The sequence below is a fragment of the Balaenoptera ricei genome, chromosome 6 (assembly GCF_028023285.1).
Source record: "Balaenoptera ricei isolate mBalRic1 chromosome 6, mBalRic1.hap2, whole genome shotgun sequence".
Lineage (NCBI taxonomy): Eukaryota > Metazoa > Chordata > Mammalia > Artiodactyla > Balaenopteridae > Balaenoptera > Balaenoptera ricei.
The window spans coordinates 47,761,127-47,782,314 of NC_082644.1; the positions used below are offsets into that span (position 1 = coordinate 47,761,127).

The 21,188-nt window shown below is 36.5% G+C and overlaps 2 protein-coding genes across 6 annotated transcripts in view; one reads left to right on the plus strand and one right to left on the minus strand.

Annotated features, from left to right (window-relative positions):
* IFT74 (intraflagellar transport 74) overlaps positions 1–17,865 on the minus strand; it is a 78,786-nt gene extending 60,921 nt beyond the window's left edge. The window contains exons 1-8 of one of the 5 annotated variants that reach the window (XM_059926369.1): positions 17,750–17,863; positions 12,848–12,986; positions 9,399–9,534; positions 7,159–7,207; positions 5,558–5,656; positions 5,331–5,391; positions 3,343–3,402; positions 2,103–2,164 (exon numbers count right to left, since the gene is read on the minus strand). In XM_059926369.1, coding sequence (XP_059782352.1) covers positions 2,103–2,164; positions 3,343–3,402; positions 5,331–5,391; positions 5,558–5,656; positions 7,159–7,207; positions 9,399–9,534; positions 12,848–12,967 — 587 coding nt within the window. In that variant the 5' untranslated portion in view covers positions 12,968–12,986; positions 17,750–17,863. The other 4 variants (XM_059926365.1, XM_059926366.1, XM_059926367.1 and 1 more) reach the window with 4 other exon arrangements.
* Positions 17,866–19,874: 2,009 nt separating this feature from the next.
* The window catches only part of PLAA (phospholipase A2 activating protein), a 37,647-nt gene continuing 36,333 nt past the window's right edge, over positions 19,875–21,188 (plus strand). Inside the window, exon 1 of the mRNA XM_059924636.1 lies at positions 19,875–20,394. Coding sequence (XP_059780619.1) covers positions 20,057–20,394 — 338 coding nt within the window. The 5' untranslated portion in view covers positions 19,875–20,056. The remainder of the gene's footprint in view (positions 20,395–21,188) is intronic.

A 21,188-nucleotide genomic window follows, 5' to 3' on the forward strand; every position in this document is an offset into this window, starting at 1 on the left:
TGTGTGCAGTATTAGTATGTACAAAATAGCTCATCTTCTGTTTGCACTGCTTTAGACAATAATTAAGGTCAAAAAGTCAATAAAGAATAATTATGTTAACTAAAGCTGTTGTCTGAATATTTGTGTCCCTCCAAAATTCATATGTTGAAATCCTAACCACCAAAGGTAATGGTATTAGCAGGTTGGGGCCTTTGGGAGGTGATAAGGTCATGAGGGTGGAATCCTCATGAATGGGATCAGTGCCCTTATAAAAGAGATCCCACAGAGCTCCCTAGCCCCTTCTACCATGTGATGATACCTTGAGAAGGCGCTAGGTATGAACCAGTAAGAGGGCCTTCACCAGAATAGGACTATACTGGTGCCTTGATCTTGGACTTTCCAGCCTCCAGAACCATGAGCAATAAATTCCTGTTGTTTATAAGTAACCAAGTCTATGGTATTTTGTTATAGCGGCCCAAATGGGCTAAGATAACTACACTACATCCATTTATTATCTTTGTAGGCATTACTGTCACTGCCACATTTACCTTATAGCCAAACTCAAAGTTACTTGGTATTTGGTCTTTAACCAGGTTATATATAAAGATGCACAGGGGGCTTCCCTGGTGGCGCAGTGGTTGAGAATCTGCCTGCCAATGCAGGGGACATGGGTTCGAGCCCTGGTCTGGGAAGATCCCACGTGCCGCGGAGCAACTAGGCCCGTGAGCCACAACTACTGAGCCTGCGCGTCTGGAGCCTGTGCTCCGCAACAAGAGAGGCCACGATAGTGAGAGGCCCGCGCACCGCGATGAAGAGTGGCCCCCACTTGCCACAACTAGAGAAAGCCCTCGCGCAGAAATTCGAATTAGTTAAAAAGCTCAGGTTAGGGACTTCCTTGGTGGTCCAGTGGTAAAGAATCCACCTTATAATGCAGGGGGGGGAGGGTTAGATCCCTGGTCGGGGAACTAAGATCCCACATGCCGCGGGGCAACTAAGCCTGCGTGCCACAACTACTGAGCTCACGTGCCTCAACTAAAGCCCACGTGCCGCAAACGAGAGAGCCCACGCGCTCTGGAACCCGTGTGCCACAACTAGAGAGAAGCCTGTGCACCACAATGAAGAGCCTGCATGCCGCAATGAAAGCTCCTGCATGCCTCAACAAAGATCCCGCGTGCCGCAACTAAGACCCGACGCATTAAGCTGGGACGAAGTGAGAGAGCGGCATGGACTTATATACACTAACAAATGTAAAATAGATAGCTAGTGGGAAGCAGCCACACAGCACAGGGAGATCAGCTCGGTGTTTTGTGACCACCTAGAGGGGTGGGATAGGGAGTGTGGGAGGGAGACGCATGAGGGAGGAGATATCAGGATATATGTATATGTATAGCTGATTCACTTTGTTATAAAGCAGAAACTAACACACCATCGTAAAGCAATTATACTCCAATAAAGATGTTAAAAAAAAAAAGACCTGACGCAGCCAAAAATAAAAAATAAATAAGTAATAAACAAATCTTTAAAAAAAAAAAGAGCTCAAGTTAAAATTGCAAATGGTAGAGATGAAGATGTTCTTATCCATCTTAGATTTTAAACTCCAAGACATAGAAATTTTATTTCTCTGAATGAAGATAAGATACATAAACAAGGGGGCTTCCCTGGTGGCGCAGTGGTTGAGAATCTGCCTGCCAATGCAGGGGACACGGGTTCGAGCCCTGGTCTGGGAAGATCCCACATGCCGCGGAGCAACTAGGCCCGTGAGCCACAACTACTGAGCCTGCGCGTCTGGAGCCTGTGCTCCGCAACAAGAGAGGCCACGATAGTGAGAGGCCCAGGCACCGCGATGAAGAGTGGCTCCCGCTTGCCACAACTAGAGAAAGCCCTCGCACAGAAACGAAGACCCAACATAGCCAAAAAAATAAAATACTAGATGAAAATTAAAAAAAAAAAAAAGATACATAAACAATACAATTTGTATTGCAAATATTCAATTTTTTTAAATAAAAAAATACATCAGGGAAAACCAATTAACAAAATTGTAAAGAAATAAATGGCTCAGAAGTTAAACTACCTTATACAAGTCACTTATAAATCTGTTTGATTTCTAAATGGACTGTACTCACGCTTGTCTTTCAGTAAATATAATATCCATACTTTGTGTTTCTCGATCATTTTGAGCTTTAAGCTGAATAAAGAGTTAACACAAAAGTTATTGATAAAAAATTACCATTAGACCAAACTATCTCTTTAAAGGTTGTTCTGATTATGAACCAATTAGAGATTATTATAATAATCATAATGGCACAGGCAAAGTTTTAAAAAATACAGTATGCTTCATTTAACAAACCACTACAAACACCAAATACAAAGAAACGGTCTTTTTCACAGGCATTGTAATCTCACACCAAAAATATTCATTGTTTACTGATCTGTCAAGTAATCTAATGTAAACTTCATTAATGTAAACAGAATTTCAAGATTGTATTAAGTATTCAATAGTTGATTAGTAATATGTTAAATTTACACCCAATGCAAGTTGTGTTCTTAAATCATTTAGGATTTTACCTGAGTACTCCTAGTTGACACTACCTGTGCATATTCAGCCTAGAATTTGGACCCATCTCAAAAAACTAAAAAAACACAAAGATTTTACCTTTTTACATTTGGCATTAAAAATACAGTTTTTAAATTGGGAATTCTCCTGTGTTCTAAAGCTAAGAATAATTTCACTACATTATCATTGCTTTTATTAATAGAATCCCAATTTAGAAAAGTCATTTTATAAATCCTATGCTTTTATAAAATAGTCTTTGATTGTATAAATTATAAACTATGCTATAAGTTGTATGTTACTTTCTTCCAAATGTTTATAATCAATTAAGCTGGCAATTATCATTTTACTGTTTTCTACCAAATAATCCAAGACCACAGCACACAAATTCTCATTTACTAATCAAAAGTAGTATTATGTCTGGCATCATATGGTAACTATTCATTTTCTCCCTTTCTAATAAAACTCTTCATTGAGTACTCAGCTCCATTTGCACAAATATTAAACCAGAAGTATTGCAAACTAATTTATATACAAGGATATGTAGACGGGACTCCTTAACTAATGCTTAGTGAGAGACCAGTTCAAACACAGCCTTGTAGAAAGACACTGAAGCATCCACTTGGGAGAGCCAACCAACAGGAAGAAATTTTAAAAGAGCAACTAAAGGAACTCAACTATAACAGTAGTATTTAGGATCAGAGTAATACCTATCTCCAAGGTACATAAGGTTTATCAAATTATTTCTAGAGAAAAATGCTTTGTTTTGGAGGCTATGTAGATCTATTGCTTATACTTATAAATTTTCTTACCATGTTGTAATCGTTCATTACTTCTTCCATTTCAGTATTGGTATTAAGTTTATCTACCAACTAAAAACAAAAGTATAAAAAAAAACATATTATATTAGTCTTCATAAATTTTCTCTGTAATCCATAATATAGGTATTCAACCTTACAACTAATGAGTAGTCATTTAAGTATTAATACTTCCAAGTACTTTACATTCTAAGACAAAAACAAATATTGAGCTAAGTAAGCATATACTATGAATTACGGCAATCAATAAACTACATCTTTAGGGTGGAAAAGTAGGCAATAATGAACTACTCTTCCTGCCGATCGTACCTCAAAGAGCTTTGCCTGCTCTGAAAAGATGTCTGAGCTTATAAAGAAGGATGTTGAGAAGACAAAATCTGGGGGAAGATCTCTCACTCTCTCTCTTTTTTTTTCTTTTCAGTGGGGAGGAGTGTTAACAGATTTACAAATTTACACCAGTGTAAATGTAAAATGATTTTCTTGGTCTTCTAAAAATTAAAAAAAAAATTAAAAAAAAAACAACAGGGCAAGGCACAAACAGAACACTAGTTAGCCTACTTCAAAGAGTTAGGCAATGACAGGAATAGCAAACATATTTACCTATTTACCTTGTACCAAACCCTGTTCTGAACTTATTAGATGTATTATTTCACTTAATTTTCACAATTACTCTATGAAGTAGATATTTTGTCCACATTTTGCAGATACAGAAATTTAGCAAGTTGTAGAGCCAGAATCTGAACAGGAGGCTATTAAAAGCAAACTATTTGGATGTAATTGATTTTAAAAGACTAAGCTTTCCTAATGTAATATATATTACTATGTATCACATTTTCAATTGTGGTATGAATAATAAGTGCTAATGAGCTCTAATATTTATTGAGACCTTACTATATGTTAGATACCTGGCTAACTAACTGCTTTCTCTGTATCAGAGAAAAACTTACAAACAGCATATTTTACATGTTATTAATATTTTTATATTAAGTAACTTACCTAATGCATTCTAGTACAACTAAAAATCCCTTTCATCTAATGTCTTTTTATATTTTATAAAAAACTATTCTTCTCATATTTAGAACAGAACATCATTTACAGAATATTATGGATTATAAAGTCCAACAAATGTGAGAATTACAATATACTATAATCAGAGAAATTTTGTTTATGAGTACAATGTAACAATATCAAGTAGGTATATCATAATTTATCTAACCGTTATGGTGGCATGTTTCTTATTTTGTGTAACACTATTTTTTAGTTGGAGAAGTGAGATAAAAGTTTTCAATAAGTCCAGAGACCACTGCTGCCTAAAGTACCTACAGAGTAGGAAGGAAGAAAATTTTGCCACTAGAAATTTTCATGGGGCCAAGATTACCCCAAAGATTGAGGCAGTAATCAACACTGCCAACAGGATCATTTCTTTTGGAAATCCACATTAGGAAGCATCTTCTGGAAGTCCACATTAGGAAGCAAAACTATGTTTATGTTAGATACTCTATTTTGACAGAAGGCAAACACTGTATTTTGAATGAAACATACTGATGAAGGTAATTTGTGGACTAAGTAATTAAATTTTTAAAATTTCGTGATGACAACACTCCATAGAAAGACAAAAACATTTTTAAAGTAATGACATTGCTAGTACCCAATAAATTTTATCTACTTTAAAAATTATGATTTTAACATTGTTAGGGAAAAAAAGTGTGCATGTTTCTGTATTTTTAAGTATTGATAAATTCTTTTTTTTTTTTTTTTTTTTAAAGGCTTGAAGAATACTTATCAATCTGTTAAGCCAAATTATTTCTGGGGAGGGAAAGGAGGGAGAAAGCAAAGGGAAACTTTAATATCTACACTTTCTATGGTTTCAATCATTCTCACTACGCATGTATTCATGTATTATTTGGTATTTAAAATAACATTTTTTAAATTGGTAAAAAACAATGAAAATATTCAAAAGAAATTCAGAAAAGAACAAATACCATGTTGTAGTCTGCTAGGTGTCCTTGAAACTCTTTGATTTCAACAGCTAAAGTCTCAGCTCTGGAAACATAAAATAAAAACATTCATAAATACATAAATAGGCAGATGAACATTATGAATATTATGTATAATTACAAATTCAGTATTAAACTCCTGATACATACTACATTAAATGTTACTCATAATAAAAACATACCTTGCATACTTTAACTGCAAAATTACTCACCTCTTTTCATATGACAAATATACTGAATTATCTTGATTGTACATTTCTATTTCTTTCTGAAGTTTATTGATTTCTGTTGTAAGTTCACTTATTTTACTTCTAAATGAAAAGAAATAAAAAAGTCAGTAATATTTCCAATCCAGAAAACAGTCTCTCTAGTTAAACGAAACAAACTTTTCATAAATGTGTAACAATAATATAAATGGTTTTGTGAAATTTCACTAAAAAAAGAAAAACAATTTAAGTGGCTTATTTGATTAAGGAGGTATATCCCAACTGATAAACTGATAATAGGTTCTCTATTCGTTAAAAAAGATGAAACAGGACTGGAATGGAAACCTGGGCAAACTGGTACAATCTAAGACAGAAGTAGATACCTAATTGTCACCCTTACAGCTCTTGCTACCCTCTAGGACAGGGCTTCTCAAGAGCAGCACTATTGACATTTTAGGTCTTTGAATAATACTTTGGTAGGGGGGTGGTATTCTGTGCACTGTAGGATGTTTAACAGCATCTCTGGTCTGGATGACAGTGGCACACCCCCCAAACCTAATTATGACAACTAAAAATGTGCCTAAAAATTGCCAAATGTTCCTTGGGGGACAAAATCACTACCAATTGAGAACCACTGCTCTACAGTCAACTACACAAATAGGTAAAACTATATTTTAATACAGAAGCACAAATCCTGGAGAAGAGAGGCAATAATGCATTGATGAGAAATAGCTCTATCACCTTCCCTTCTTTTGATTAAAAAGTGGCTGGATATCAAAAGATGCTATTCAACTGATGGCCTCACTGTCTTTCTTACTGATGGCAGCTTTGAGGACAGATGGAGAAAACCTACCCTTCTCCTATTGCCTTCTGGAGTTTGAGAATCAAAAGGATTCAGGTAATTGAACAACAAAAGAATTAAGGACTAAGAAAGAAAACAGAGCTTTCAGGACACGATAGAAGGATGCATTAAATGGAATGCAAGTCAGAGAGAAAGAAGATATAGAGGATGAGCCAACAAGAAAACAAAGTGTAATGGAAAAATGGAGATAAGAAAGTAGGACACCTGAGCAGAGAAAAAGGTAGGTATAGAAGGAGAAAAGAGTTCTTAATTTAGAGCTGCATACTTAGAGATATATAACAAAGCTTATGAATTAATTAAAATTAGGCCACATTTATAGCAACTGACCAAATACATACTTACTTAAAACTCTGTACTAAATATATTATAAATAAGCATATATATTTTATCATTAATACATATATGTATGAACAATATATTTCAGAATAACTAGTGAAAAAAGCATAAAAGATTACTATTAAATGAAAAACAGTGAACTTGAAATATATAGTTCACATACATTCAAATACATAAAATTTAAAACCTCAGCCTAACTGTATCACCACATTTTGTGATGACATCTGTTTACAGCCAAATTAACCAAAAATGATGTTAGAATACAAAATTCTTAGGAATTAACAGACACCGAATTATCTTTTTTTTTTCACCTTTATTGGAGTATAATTGCTTTACAACCTAATTATCTCAATAAGTACCGTAGTTAAAACTTCATGATCATGCATAGAAAAAAAGTATTTTAACATACCGAAGAAGCCCAAGATAATAAGATTTGTCTAAAATTTGCCTCTGGGGACCTAAAAAACATTTTTTTAAGTATTAGTGTTCAGTTTGAAAATGCCACCAAAATAGCAAATCAAAAGCACAACCAGAATTACACTCAACAGTTCTCTAATAGTGCTCACAAATGCCCCAGTAAATCTGAAAACAAGGAAGAAGCACTGAAATAGAAAAGAGAATATCTTAGCATCATGACATAATGGAAGCTTGAATTAAGACCACAAATAGTGTTAGGACAGCGGGCTCAAAAAAACAAAAACAAAAACAGTGGACTCTACAGGTCAGGTTGGCTGAATGGAAACTGGGTCTAAGGGGGTCTAGAACAGGGCTAACCAAAAGAACTTTCTGCAACAATGGAAATATTCTATAGCAGCACTGTCCAATAAAGTAGCTGCATGGGAATACTGACCACTTGAAATATGGCTGGTGCTACTGGGAAATGAATTTTTATTTTACCTAATTTTAATTAATTTAAATTTAAATAGCCACATATAGCTATTGGCTATCATAATGGACAGTGCAGATTTAGACTACAAATTTCTCAATGTAGGCAAGATATTATGATTTTACATAATTTTTTCAGAGACTTTTTAGAAAGAAACATAATCTTACGTTTCAGTAGGACTTAAAAAGTATTCCTAGGTTAAATGTCCCAAACCTTGAGAGAGGTGAAGTGCCCTGCAAGGCATGAGAGAAATGGCTAGGGAGTACTGACTGAGGTCTATGCTGAGAAGAGGGAGAGAATGTCTCACTAGAATGGGAAATGAGAAACTGGAACAAGTAAGAACAAAAGTCACAGCAGATAGTGGTGCATGATGGTAACAATTAGAACTCTTTCGCACAAGGCTTTGAAGTAGAAAATGACTATCTTAAATGATACTGGTTCTGTTTTAAAGGAGAAATTAATACAGTAATAAAATTTGATGAATTCTCTATAGAATTGCAGTATGTTTCTACCCTTGTTTTTAAATAAGTAATATTAAACATAAACACTTCTATGAAGACATTTTTAAAGACTAAACAACTACAAAATTTTGACTCATTTTCCTTCACAGTATTGATAATTATTAAGCAAGCATTTCTAAATAATCAAATTTTTTTTTTTTCATCTTTTGGCCACGCCACACAGCTTGTAGGATCTTATTCCCCAACCAGGGATTGAGCCCACACCCCATGCATCGGAAGCATGGAGTCTTAACCACTGGACTACTAGGGAAGTCCAGTAATCAATTGGTTTTTAATATTTAGTGAGCTAAGGGTATTATAATACAAGTAAGAAAATTTAAGTCTCCTGAAAGGCATGATATACTGTATTACAGAAGGTAGTATGATATCTTATAATTAACTTTGTACCAGTAGAGTATCTTCATCCCTGATAAGTCATTTGCACAAATACAGAAAATAAAAAACTCATTATAAAACAGTTCACCATGCTTTGAATTATATATATATTATAGACCAACTTTCTGAATCATAACATATAGTGTTATTATTATGCCTTTCTAAACATAGAGAGGCATAATGAGAGATGTAGTATAAATCTATGTGCTAGCCTCACTTCCTTACTTAAGCATTATAATGGAATATTAATTATTACCAAAAGTAACACTTCTTGACTCATTTCTCATACATACACAAATGCCTTACCAGTGTCATTTTGGTATAGAAACCAAAAAAAAAAAAAAAAAAAAGTATTTCAGAATATTTCTATATAGTACTAGAAATCTAATTTTTATTCCTGAGCTTTTCTTTTCTTCAAATTATTTCAAATTTCTTCAAGTTATAGCAAAGTTTACCAACAAGAACCTACTGTATAGCACAAGAAACTACTCAATATTTTGTAATAACCTATAAGGGAAAAGAATCTGAAAAGGAGTATATATATACATATATATGTATATATAACTGAATCACTGTGCTGTACACCTGAAATTAACATGATATTGTAAATCAACTATACTTCAATTTAGGAAAAGTTATAGCAAACTTCTATGTTCAGAAAAATGAAGATTAAAATAGCCAATATATGTATATAACTCCCTAGTTCACAATGAATTTTCACATTCATTCTTTTATTTAACCCTTACAATTTTGTGAATCAAGGAATAAGAATTGAGTAAAATAGCCTCTTTCAGTCTATAATTCTGATTTAGTAATATGATACTGTAATACTTGTACAAAATATACTCATCTTCTTAAAATAGATACCTTTCATCCCAGTTTTCATTCCACTCAAACCTTGTTGTGTCACAGGACGATCAGCAACTTTGATTTGAGAGGACAGAACTCCTACTGTCCCTATGGGACCACCACGAGAGCCCAGTCTTGCTGTTCCAGGTGGCATCTAAATGACAAACAAGATTCAGTTTTAATAAACAAGAAAAGGACTGTGCCTCTAATATTGTTAAGACTGCAAAGAGAATATTAAAAAAAACTAAGATTATATATAATTTGTAAAATTTTCCTTACATTTTTAAATGTCTGAAATATTAAATAAAATTAACATCTAAAATTCTATGATAATTAAATAATACATTTCTTTAAAATTTAAAATTCTATGTGTAGATGTATTTATAGTACTCCCAAACTGGAAAGGAGCAAAATGTCCACCTATTTGTTCTTATTTAACCATAGGAAATGGTTATAATTCCATTTTTGTAAAATAAAGTCTGGAGGATTACATTTAAAAATAGTAACAAAGTTTATCCCTATATAATAGTTCATTTTTATTTTATGTTTTATATAATTTCATATTTTCAACATTATTACAGTAAGTATATATTACCATTAAAATCAGAAAAAAATAAAGAAATTTTCATCTTGAGAAAAAAAGATATAATTACATCACAAGATAGCCATATAAGTATTAAAGAGTTTCCATCATTCAGCAAGCATTCATATTATTACTCTACATGATTCTCTACTTCAGGTCTGCAGAATCTAGTGTAATATTATACACCCTGAGGAAAGGTCAAAAGACTCCCTTCTTGTCAGTTCATATAGTATGTACAGGCATGGGAAGGTATAAAGGACAGCCTGAAACTGTTCCAAGATACCCTTCTTTTGTTTATCTTCCTTTCCCTCTTTTCTTTTTTCTCACTCTCTGCCAAAGAATAAAGTAGTAGATTTAAATATGTAGTAGAAATTTTAGATAGAGGTTAGATACAACCATTCTGGTTGATCTTGATTGTTTTTAATTCTTTTAGCTGGTAGCCTCAAATTCTATCAGCTAACATAGTTCTCAAGTGACTCTGAGAAGTACTTGGTAATTAATTTGAGTATGGGGGCCAGGAACAGTAACACATTCCAAAGAATACACTGTATACAGGAATACTGTCAACTACAAATTCAAAAGAAATGAGTTCAGGATTATCCTGAGTGATCTTTGGGAAAGAATGCTCAATCTCTCCTTGGATAAACCTTCTGAATAATTTCCTCTTTGGCTCTATGCAAGCATAATTATGACAGCTACTCAAATAACTATATCACTTTAAAAAAAATTTACCAGATGAAAGTATAGAGAAGAAAGCATAAATTAAAACTGCACACATTAAAAAGAATGTAGTAGATATTCATGTATTCACACAGAAATATATTTATAATACATTATTGAAAGAAAAGGACAAGATAAATAAGAATGTATACATATAGCACTGTCCTCATTTTGGAAAATACTAAAACCATACAATTATATATGGATGTGTGTTAGTGTTTGTAAATGGATAGAAAAAGGTCTAGAAGGATACACATCACACCTTAGACAATGGTTATACCTGGGGTAAAAGGAGGGAACTCTGACACTTTTCCTTTGCATGTTTTACAACAAGCATTACTATTTTAGTAATTGCAAAAATTAGTTAAAGAACCTGGCAAACAGTAGGTGGCCAATATATTTCAGATTCCTTTTATAAATATTTAATAAGCATAAATTCTTACTATTAGAATAATAGAAAAAGATACCCTAGCTCAGTACCATATATATGAAGACTTTAGAAAAATCATTTCAGTATAAGTTGATGATGATGTTGATAATATTACCTAAAACTCTAGAAAAATCTTAAAACTTTAAGAAAACCTAACTTTAACAAAATTATTCCCTCCAAAAATTGCTGCTCTTCTTATGAATTAAACACGGCACCCAACATTATCTCTAGCTTGCAATTAGTCTACCGTCCGAGCTTGAGTACCTCACACGCACCTTATGAGACAGGCAAAACCATCTCTTGTGAGCATCAGAGAAATAACTATGAATATTTTGGAGTATTCATTTCTTTCTATGTAAATATAAATATATATATATCTTTATGTTAAACTGATACCACAGTGCTTTTTTCACTTAATACTGTACTATAAAGATATATTATTTCCAGAAATATTTTTTGAAAATAATTTTTAAAGGCTACTTAATAGCCGATTATAGGGATAGACATATAATTTATTTAAGATTAACCTGTTGTAAGGCCATTTAGGCTGTTTTCAAATTTTCACTATTATAATTATAATGAAAATGTAATAAATATCCTTACAGGATATTATTCTGCTTAGAATTATCAGCTTATAAAGTTTACCAATTCTTTCTAATGTGGTGTGTTTCTCTTACTGATTCACTGATTTATGACACTCTCTATCTTACGTTAAGCTCTTAACATTCACTAGAGTTTGTTTCTAGGCTGCTGTAGCAACCAGAACACTGTTTTACTTATTACTTATATTTTTATATTAGAGTATTGTACTTTTTCTTATTTTTGCCTTTGTACCGTTCTAGGTGAATGTTAGAATAGTTTTACAATGATATTCCTTCCCCTACCCCAAGAGAAATCTCAAGGAATTTTGATTGGACATAGGATTTATAGCTTTAATACAGAAAGAGCTTTTACAAATGACTAAACTTTCTTTTTTCATTTTAAGAGTCTGAACTCTATGTATGACATATATGTTGCAAATACTTTTTTTTTTTAACCAGTTTGTCATTTTTCTTTTAACTTTTATGATGTTTTCAATTTTTGTAAATTCAAATATATAAATATAAAAATACTTTCCTTTTCAGTACTTGATGTTTCCTTTTATTTTTACAAAGGCCTAGCCTATGCCAAGTTTATACAAAATACTTACCTATATTTTCCTCTAATACATTTATGGTTTCATTTTTTAAATATAAAATTTCTAAAATATCTAGAATTCTGTGTGAGGGAAGGATTTGGTTTTTTAAAACAAATGGTTTACCAGTTATTTGAGTGCACTACTGAATACTCCATGTTTTTCCAACTAATTTGAAATGCACTACTGAATACTCCATGTTTTTCCAACTAATTTGAAATGCCACCTTAATCATTAATTAAATTCTTACATGCTTGATTCCATTTCTGGTCTTTTCCATTTCACTTGGTTTTGGCACCAATACACTATACCACTTAAATTATTGTAACTTTAAAATAAATTTGAATATCAGCATGAGCAGGCCTCTTTCTCTTAACAGTGTCTTTCAAACATTCTCCCACATTTATACTTCTAGATGTTTTCCAAAAAACATACTTATATAATAGTATGTTTTCTTTATAGAATAAAGAAAAACAAAGAAGAATCTCTTATTATAGACAAGCTTTCCAAATTCTACCAGGATATACGCATAATAATTCAATAATTTGTTTTAAACTTACTCCAGTTGCCACTCGAATATTTCCTGATGGGGGTCGTATTCCAGAAGGAGGCCTTCCTGTCAATCCAATCCCACCTCGAGAAACAGGGCGAGCTGCTGAAGGTTTGTGATTACTGGCCATTGCTTGCTCACTTTAACCACTGTTTGGAAACAAGGAATAGGTCTCCTTTGGTATCTTCTGTAGCAAGATAGTAGTGACTTGCATACCCTTCCTTCAAACATTTAATCCATGATGACTTTTCTTGCCAATTGCCATTCCAGGTATCACTACATACAAGGTTGAGCTCGCTTTAATTCTGTTCAGATTTGACAATAATGTTCGATTTAGAACCATGAAATCATTTATTACAACATGCCCTCCTCATTTCCCTGTTATCTTATCAAAATGCAAGCCCCTCTAGATATCTTTCTCTCTTGGATTCTCATCCCATACTCTAGTAAGCTTTCTCTCTCCCGGCAAAACCAGTATCCTTCTTCTCTGCCGATGTTTTCTCTGTGATTTCTGGTCTATAATAAACTCCTTTATATTCTCAATCTTATTATAAATAGTTCCTTTTACACTTTGCCTTAACAGGTTCCCGTCTTCTCCTGAAAATGCTTTTGGTAGTGAAGGCTGTTTTAGCTTCCTGTCCCACAATTCCAAAGCAAAGGAGTACACCGCATTCTCCTTGCTCCACAATGTCACTGTCAAAACATTATTCTTCCAAGTTTTTAAAAAAATAAACAGGATTCTCTTCCCTTGAGGACCAAATAATGCAACTATATTGCCTTGGATCTTTCTTGGTTGCTTCTATCTAGGGACCTCCTAATCTCTCCCCCATGTTTACTAAAATCTTTTGTTCACAGTCCTCTATTCCAGTACCACCAACATCCTGGATGACTTCCACATGGACACTGGATTCAATATGTAACATTCTAGCTTCACAGTTCCCTGACCTAAATTTCAGAATCATTTCAACTCTATTTTAGTCATTCATAGCCATGGCCAGAGCTGGAGCTTGTCATCATCTGGAATTGCTTCATCTCAAATATCTTAATTGAAATACTTTATTCTCTGGCCTTAATTTCCTCTCCTTCTACCTTTTTTCTCACCTTTATTCTCACTACACCTCCCCTTAAACTATTTCCTTTATTCACTCATTCTCTCCCAGTTTACCAGCCCCCTCCTTTACTCATCAGAATATATTATTATTTAAAGTTTTGGCTAATAATTTAAAATAGCATTTTAAAATTATGGGTCACAACCTATTAGTAGCTTATGAAAACAATTTAGCAGGTTATGACCAATATGGTTTAAATATGAAATAAAATAGAAAATACAAGAGAGTTCACTGCACATAGGAAGAGTACTGTTTCATTAAATTTTTTTTCATTTATATTTATATAAATTTACACACATGTGTATACTGGTCTATAATGTAAAATATATGTCCTATTATAGGTCATGTTCAAAAGAGTTTTAAAGATACTGAACTAGAGACAGAATATGGAGAAAAAGAGTGCCCAAGACTCTGGCCTCAGGAATGTCAATACCTAGAGATTGCACAGAAGAGGAGAAACTAGTATAAGAGACTGAAAACGAAGACTCAGAAAGCAAACAAAAAACCAGGAGTGTGTGTCAGAGATGCCAAGAAAAGGCAGGAATGGTCAATGCCATTTTCTGCTGGGAATTCAAGTAAGATGAATACTGAAATGTCCATTGGAATCCCCATCCAAGAAACCATTAGTGACCTTGAGGAGGTCAGTTTCAAGGACTCCTTTCCTTCTCAATATTAAATTATTGTCTCATGAGCACCATCAACAAATTTGCATCCTCGAACTCTTCTTCAACCCTTCTGGCAAAATCAGAAACCATTCTCTACATTCAACCTGGACTGCTGAACACTGTTGATGGAAATCCCAAGACTGTACAGACTGGAGAACTGCAAAGCCATAGTCACCAAATTTAGATGGACCCTCATCTCAGAAATTATTTTATTTTTCCTTTATAAGCTACTCTGTCCTTGATGATTCCAATTCTTAACCACTTTTCCAATTAAGTCTGTCCCTGCCACTCTCAGCAGATGACTCAATTTCATAATTGAGAAAATTAAGACATGAAATCTATCACATTTGGAGCACACACTTACCTATAAACACCCTGACCTCCAATCTCAATAGCCATCCTTTCTCTCATTCAAGATCAGTCTCTATTCTGATTTATCCTCTTGATCCCATACCTCTGGGACATTAGCTTCCCTCTCCTTGCCAACCTCCTTCTCCCTCACCCCTGCCCCAATCGCCTTTGGGGCATTATCCAGCTCTTACGTATGTCTTTAAACTGTCTCCTTTCTTTCAGTCTGTTATCATGTTCCATTCTTTCCTAACCTTAAAAACTAATTTCTTGATCCTGAAACCACCTTTAATACAGTCTTACATGTCCTTTTTCTACACAGGCAAACTCTAAAAAATAGCTTATATCCATTATTCTCTACTTTTTCCACTTCCTCTATCTCCTGGATTCCTACTCTTCCATTCAAATGGTTCCTGCCAATGCAGTTAGGAATGTAAATGTCATCTCTCTGTTACTGGTGTCCACTCCTACATGAAACCATCTCCGTGACACTCCCCCCTTCTGTTTCTCCTTTTTCAGTCTCCATCTTATTCTACCTGCCTTTATTAGCAGCATTTCCCAAGATATCATCCACAGTCTATTTTTCTTTTTCCTTTTTAAGCTCTCATTGTGCCACCTCATCTACACTCAGGGTTTTAACAATTAATAAGCTAATGACTCACAACACCGTTATCTCCAGTCCTGACTTCTCACACTCCTAGGTGTTTATATCCAAATAATTACTCGACATTTCCACTTCAATATATCATCAGGATTTCAAAATAAATATATCTAAATGTAAACTCATTGTCATCGCCCCCAGATTTGCTCTTCCTCTTGGTACCAACTCCTAGCCATCCATACAAGCCAGAAACGTAGTCCTTGATTTCTGCCTCTTCCTCATTTCCCATAGCTAATGAAATACTACTACTGATTTTATGCCTAAATGTTTAAAATCTAACTTCCTCTCCATTCCTATAGTACTGTTCATGGCCTCATGGACTCCAGTGGATTATTATACTGGCCTCCTGAGTGGTCCCCTTGCATAACACACATCTTGCCTGTTATCCTCCCTAGGAATCCTTCAAAGACCAGACCATAACCACCCTCACCTTTTTCAATTTGAATTTACAGGGCTGACCTAAATGCTACGATGGATCCATACACATCTCTATCCCAGGACCTATCACACCAATTGAAATAATCTGCTTAAGTATTTCTCTACCTTGAAGGCAAGAGCTGGATCTTATTTATCTTTATACCCCCAGCATATATCTCAGTGCCAGGCAAAAACTTTCTGTTCTTTTGTACCGTCTGAATTTCCTCCCACATGAAGGCATTGACAGTTACAAAAATTTACTAAATTATTAAAAAGGAAACAAATCATTTCTCGAACTAAAATGGGTTCTCAGTTTCTATAGCCCATGCCCAGTACTTCTTCCCTGGCTTTCCTTAGCATCATTCATGATCAGTCCTTGGATTACTTCTCGTCTCTACATAATATTTCATCCTTTTCTTATAACTTGAACTAGGCTGATTACTCATAAATCAGTATCTCCTGTTCTGTCCTTTAAACTGGGCACCAATGCTAAGTGTTCAACTGTTTACTGGGAATTTCTATTCAGATATCCCATTATCACTTTATATTTAATATGTTCACGCCAAACTTACAACCTTCCCATTCCAACTAGCTCCGTGATTCTATTTTCTTGCCGTTTTGAACTCTTCGGACAAAGTAGTGGAATTACTACTATTATTATTTCAAATAGAAAAGTGAGTTTCATGAAACAACTTTTTGAAAGGCAGACAAGGTCTGTGGTCAAAACGGTTTCCCCCAGAGAAAGCTAATACAATAAACCTGTTTCCAGCAGAATTCGTCAGTGTTAATCCAGCTTTCCTGAGGAACTTTAAGAAAATGTACGATATATAGACTTTCCACCTGATTTTCTTTGCCACTGCTTTACTATCGTGGAAAAAGTTTAGTTAGCATTAGATCAGTTCCACCGGGTAAAATAAAAGGGAGGGGCACTAATAATAAATATGCCACTAACTCCGGGGTTAGTCCTTCAAATGTTCACACAATAGCTGGGGTTATTCACACAACCAGAGAGGTTCCAGAAAGTTTAGAGATGCTAACGGAGCTCCGTCAGTTACCAGCCATATTATCCCCTCTGGACGTGTTTCCTCATCTGCAGTGTGGCAGCGAGCTCTAGCTTGCACAGCCGTTGTGACGATTCCAGATACTTTACATGAAACATCTGGCTCCTAATTATTACAATCATTATCCTCCCCGAATCAACCATTTTAACATATATGAAGAAGTGGAAAGTTGCTAAGTCCCTTCCGCTCTGACCAACAGACAGAAATCTATTATTACTTCGAGTAAAATCCCACAGCCCACAGTGAACTCTCTCTTTGAGGCGCTCGGATCTTTCCCTCTGGTTTCGCCTTGGCAGGTCTCCTCAGGGGACTGTTTGAGGTCTCTCCTCACGCTCTGCCGGACTAGAAATGGGACTTCCTTGGCGGAGGAGAACACCTAAGAGCTGGATTTATTTTGTTTGAAACGCATCAGCATCTCCAAGGCGAAGATAATCGGCAAGGGAGGCAAAGAGGGAGAGTTTGGACCCGGGATTTCTCACCTCCGCCGGCGCTGAGGGCGCGGAAGGAGGGAGGTCGCTCCGCGGAGGGTCGCGGAAGGAGCGAAGTCGCACGACTCAAGGGCACTCGCACTTCTTTCCGAGCCCTCCACCACCGCGTAGCCCTCCAGTCGGGCCCGCGAACCCGTTAGCTCACCCGAGACGCCCCGCTCACCTGCGCGCAGCTTTCCTGGGCCCTCAAGGCCTAACCCCTAGTGGCCGCGTGCCTTCGCGTCTCCCGGCAACGGGGGCTGGTTGCCGTGAAGCCCCCTCCTCCTGATTGGCCAATCCTCGGCCTTCGCTCAGCGAAGCGAGAGTGAAATGATCTCGCGAGGTTTGAGGACTAACTTTTGTTACCTCGATACCTCTGGAAGACAGGGAGAACGGCGAGTTGGCTAGGGAAGAGTATTTTATTTAAAAACCTTGGTTTTCTTTGTAATCAGAGTAACCTCTCTTGATTATGTGCATGACCTGAACTCACTCCAGCGAGTTTTATCATATCGCTGTGTAACATCAGTTGTAATACATCAGACTTTTTAATAAGAATTATTTGAAGTTATTCCGTGGTAGGCAGCATTCATTGTACAGTCTTTTTGTTTCTCATAAGTAGTAGTTTCCTTCCTGTTAGAAGGAAGGAACACAACATACACGATACAGCATTAAGTATTGATGCGATTCTGGTACCATATGTTTCATGTCATTGAAAGCTTTATACCTTTAGGCTTCCTTTCAGAGTTATTTTGTGAGGAGGGCTGAATTAAAAGCAAAGTGGTCTTAAAATAATTATTTTAAAATCAAATGTTTTTTAAACATGGTTTTTAAAAAAATGAGAATTATGTCGTCTCAAATCCTACTTCTCTAATAAAAGTAACTTGCAGTTTGTTTTTTTTCCCAGTCTTCCTATAGACAGCTTAAATATGATGGGAGTTCAAAAAAAAAATGTGATGGGAGCTCTAAACCTACATACATATTGGATTTTTAACATTTTCACATTATTCCCATCTTGCATACATTTTTTATGCCCAGATTTATTCTCTTGTATGCCTGCCTTCAAGTAGGTTAAAATCAGTGCAATACAAAATGAAATAATGTCATGTGACTGAGTTCTCAAAGTTTGTAAAACATTTTCATGTAATTATTCCATTTGAGACCAACATATTTGTAGTGGTCATTTGTTATCCTTATGGTCGCTGTAGTGAAGGGTGGTAGAATTTGCCATCCCAAAATATGCCACTTTGGTATTATAAGGATTATTTGGAGGGGAAGGCAATTGAAAAGCAGGTACAGGAAAAGTTCTCTACTATTCTGCTATTTGCTTAAAAGCAGAATATAAATTTTCAAAGTGCCCCTCCTTGCTTCTTAACCAGGAAGGACAAAAGTTAATCACTGGAGACAAACTTTAGACCTTTACCATCCTGGAGACTGCACCAGAAGAATCTACATAAAAACTTTAGTAATTAACCTTTAACTACTGTTAGTTTCCCATATAGTCGGCTTCCCATAATTTGCTGCCTCTAAAGATTTAAAAGTTCTTTTCTTTTATCGCTTGTGTAAAAACTTATTGTTCCTTTGTTAAGATGCTATATAAGCCCAAGCTCTCGTCACCTCTTTGAGTTATTTATCTCTGAATTTCTCCCTTGTATATATGAGGTACACGTTAAAACACCTGTTTTTCTCTTGTTACTCTGTCTTTTGCTCCAGAGCCCCAGCAGAAAACTTTTCTGCTAGAAGAGTAGCAAGAAAAAGATACATCCTCTCATACAACCTCTAACTGTCCAACTATTCCGTATGTTGTCTCACAAAGAAGCTACTGACATTTCTCCCTTAGTGTTTTCAGACATTTAAGTTAGCCCCAGCATTTTCCATTTGTATAGAGATGTGACAGTTTGAGAGAAAATTTTAAATCTTTGAGTTAACGCGTAAAATAAAACTTTTTTTTAAGTACCAAAAACCCGGTTTAGTATTCACAGAATTCAAGGAAAGTGATTTGTTTCCAACTTGGCCCCAAGCTCTCTCGTTTTAATTTTAAAAAGTTTAGATTGAAAAAAAAAAAAAATCTCGGGAAACTACGCAGAGAAGGTTTGGGGAAATCGGCGGCGTAAGCCAGTCCCCAACACTACAAGCGACGCAAACTCACTCAGCCAGAAAACAATCCTCAGCACAGCCGACCAAGATTTAAAATACCCGGATTGGCGCGCCTACGACTCACGCCCCGCTGGCGCGTGGCATTGTGGGATTTGTAGTCCGGCCCACATCCGGTATTACAATAAAAAGCTCAGCCGGGGCTCGGCGAGGACGCGGGCTCGGAAAGGACCGGGATTCAGGCGCCCACTCCGAGGGGCCGGACGGTGGTATCTCTTTCTCCGCTGGTGGTCCAGCGCGCATGAGGGAATCGAGCCTCGGCTCCTCAACGGCCTCAGCAGTCGGGACGCACACACTCTGCGTCATGGCGGGCTAAGGCCGATGATGAATTCCGGTGTGCATGTCAGGGTTGCTGTGTCACTCGGCCCGCTGGGCGCGCCCCTTCCCGGCCGCCCTTCCGCACCGGCCTTCGGGCTCTTCCGGTCCCGACACCCCTAACTTTCAGGCCCTCTCGCACTGCACGCCCGGCCTCCCCGGCGGACTGATCTCGCGCGGTGCCAGGGCACCGGGCGCCGGACCTACTAGGGCCATGGCGAGCGGCGCCGCCAGGTACCGGCTGAGCTGCTCGCTTCCGGGCCACGAGTTGGACGTGCGGGGCCTGGTATGCTGCCTCTATCCACCGGGGGCTTTTGTGTCCGTGTCCCGAGACCGCACCACCCGCCTCTGGGTCCCAGACAGGTAAGCGCTACGAGTCCCGCTGTTACGCGGCTGTGCTGCAAGCTTCCTTCGGCGTCTGGGAAGAGAGTGACCCTTCCCTGCCCTATCCTGCTCTCTTCCTCTCTTCCCGGCCTTTCCGACGGTCCACGCTCCCTCCTAGTTCTTAGAGCACTGGCAGTCTGGGCACGCAGTGTAAGAAACTAGTGAGGTTTACGTGGAAAGAACACCGGGTTGGGGGAACAGAGACCTACTTTCTTGTCCTAACTTGACCACTAAACGACTGAGTGACCTTGGACGAACTTCTTATTTTTTGTGGCTTCAGTTTGTGGACGATGATTTCCTGTGTTTCTTTTCGATTTGAAAAACTTTTGACGCCAGATGCACCCTCCTTAATGAGGCCATGTGGAAGCATCTGGCATGTGTAATTAAGTTAAGTCCTCTTCTTTCCCTGGAATTTGTTCTGTAGTCTTCTCTCAAATTTGAGAATTAAGGTTCTCAAAAATTGCATTGCAAAAAGTTGCCTTGGCTCCTCTCCACGTTGTCCAACTCAGACTTTCTTAGTCTGGGGTATGTGATGGACTTGGGCGGAGGGGATGAAACCCCTCAAATGTTTTCTGGATGTGGGGGAGTGGTTTTCTTGAGGAGAGAAAGCCCACTGCCTTCAAAAGATTTTCAGAGAGATTAATCAAAAAAATATTAGGAAACAGAAGGTTAAGCTCCAGTCCAAATCAAGTTCAAGTGTTTAGCCCTGATTTAGTTGTTGTAACAGGAAATTTAAGACCTGGAAGACAGATTTCAGTTCAGACAGGGAAAAA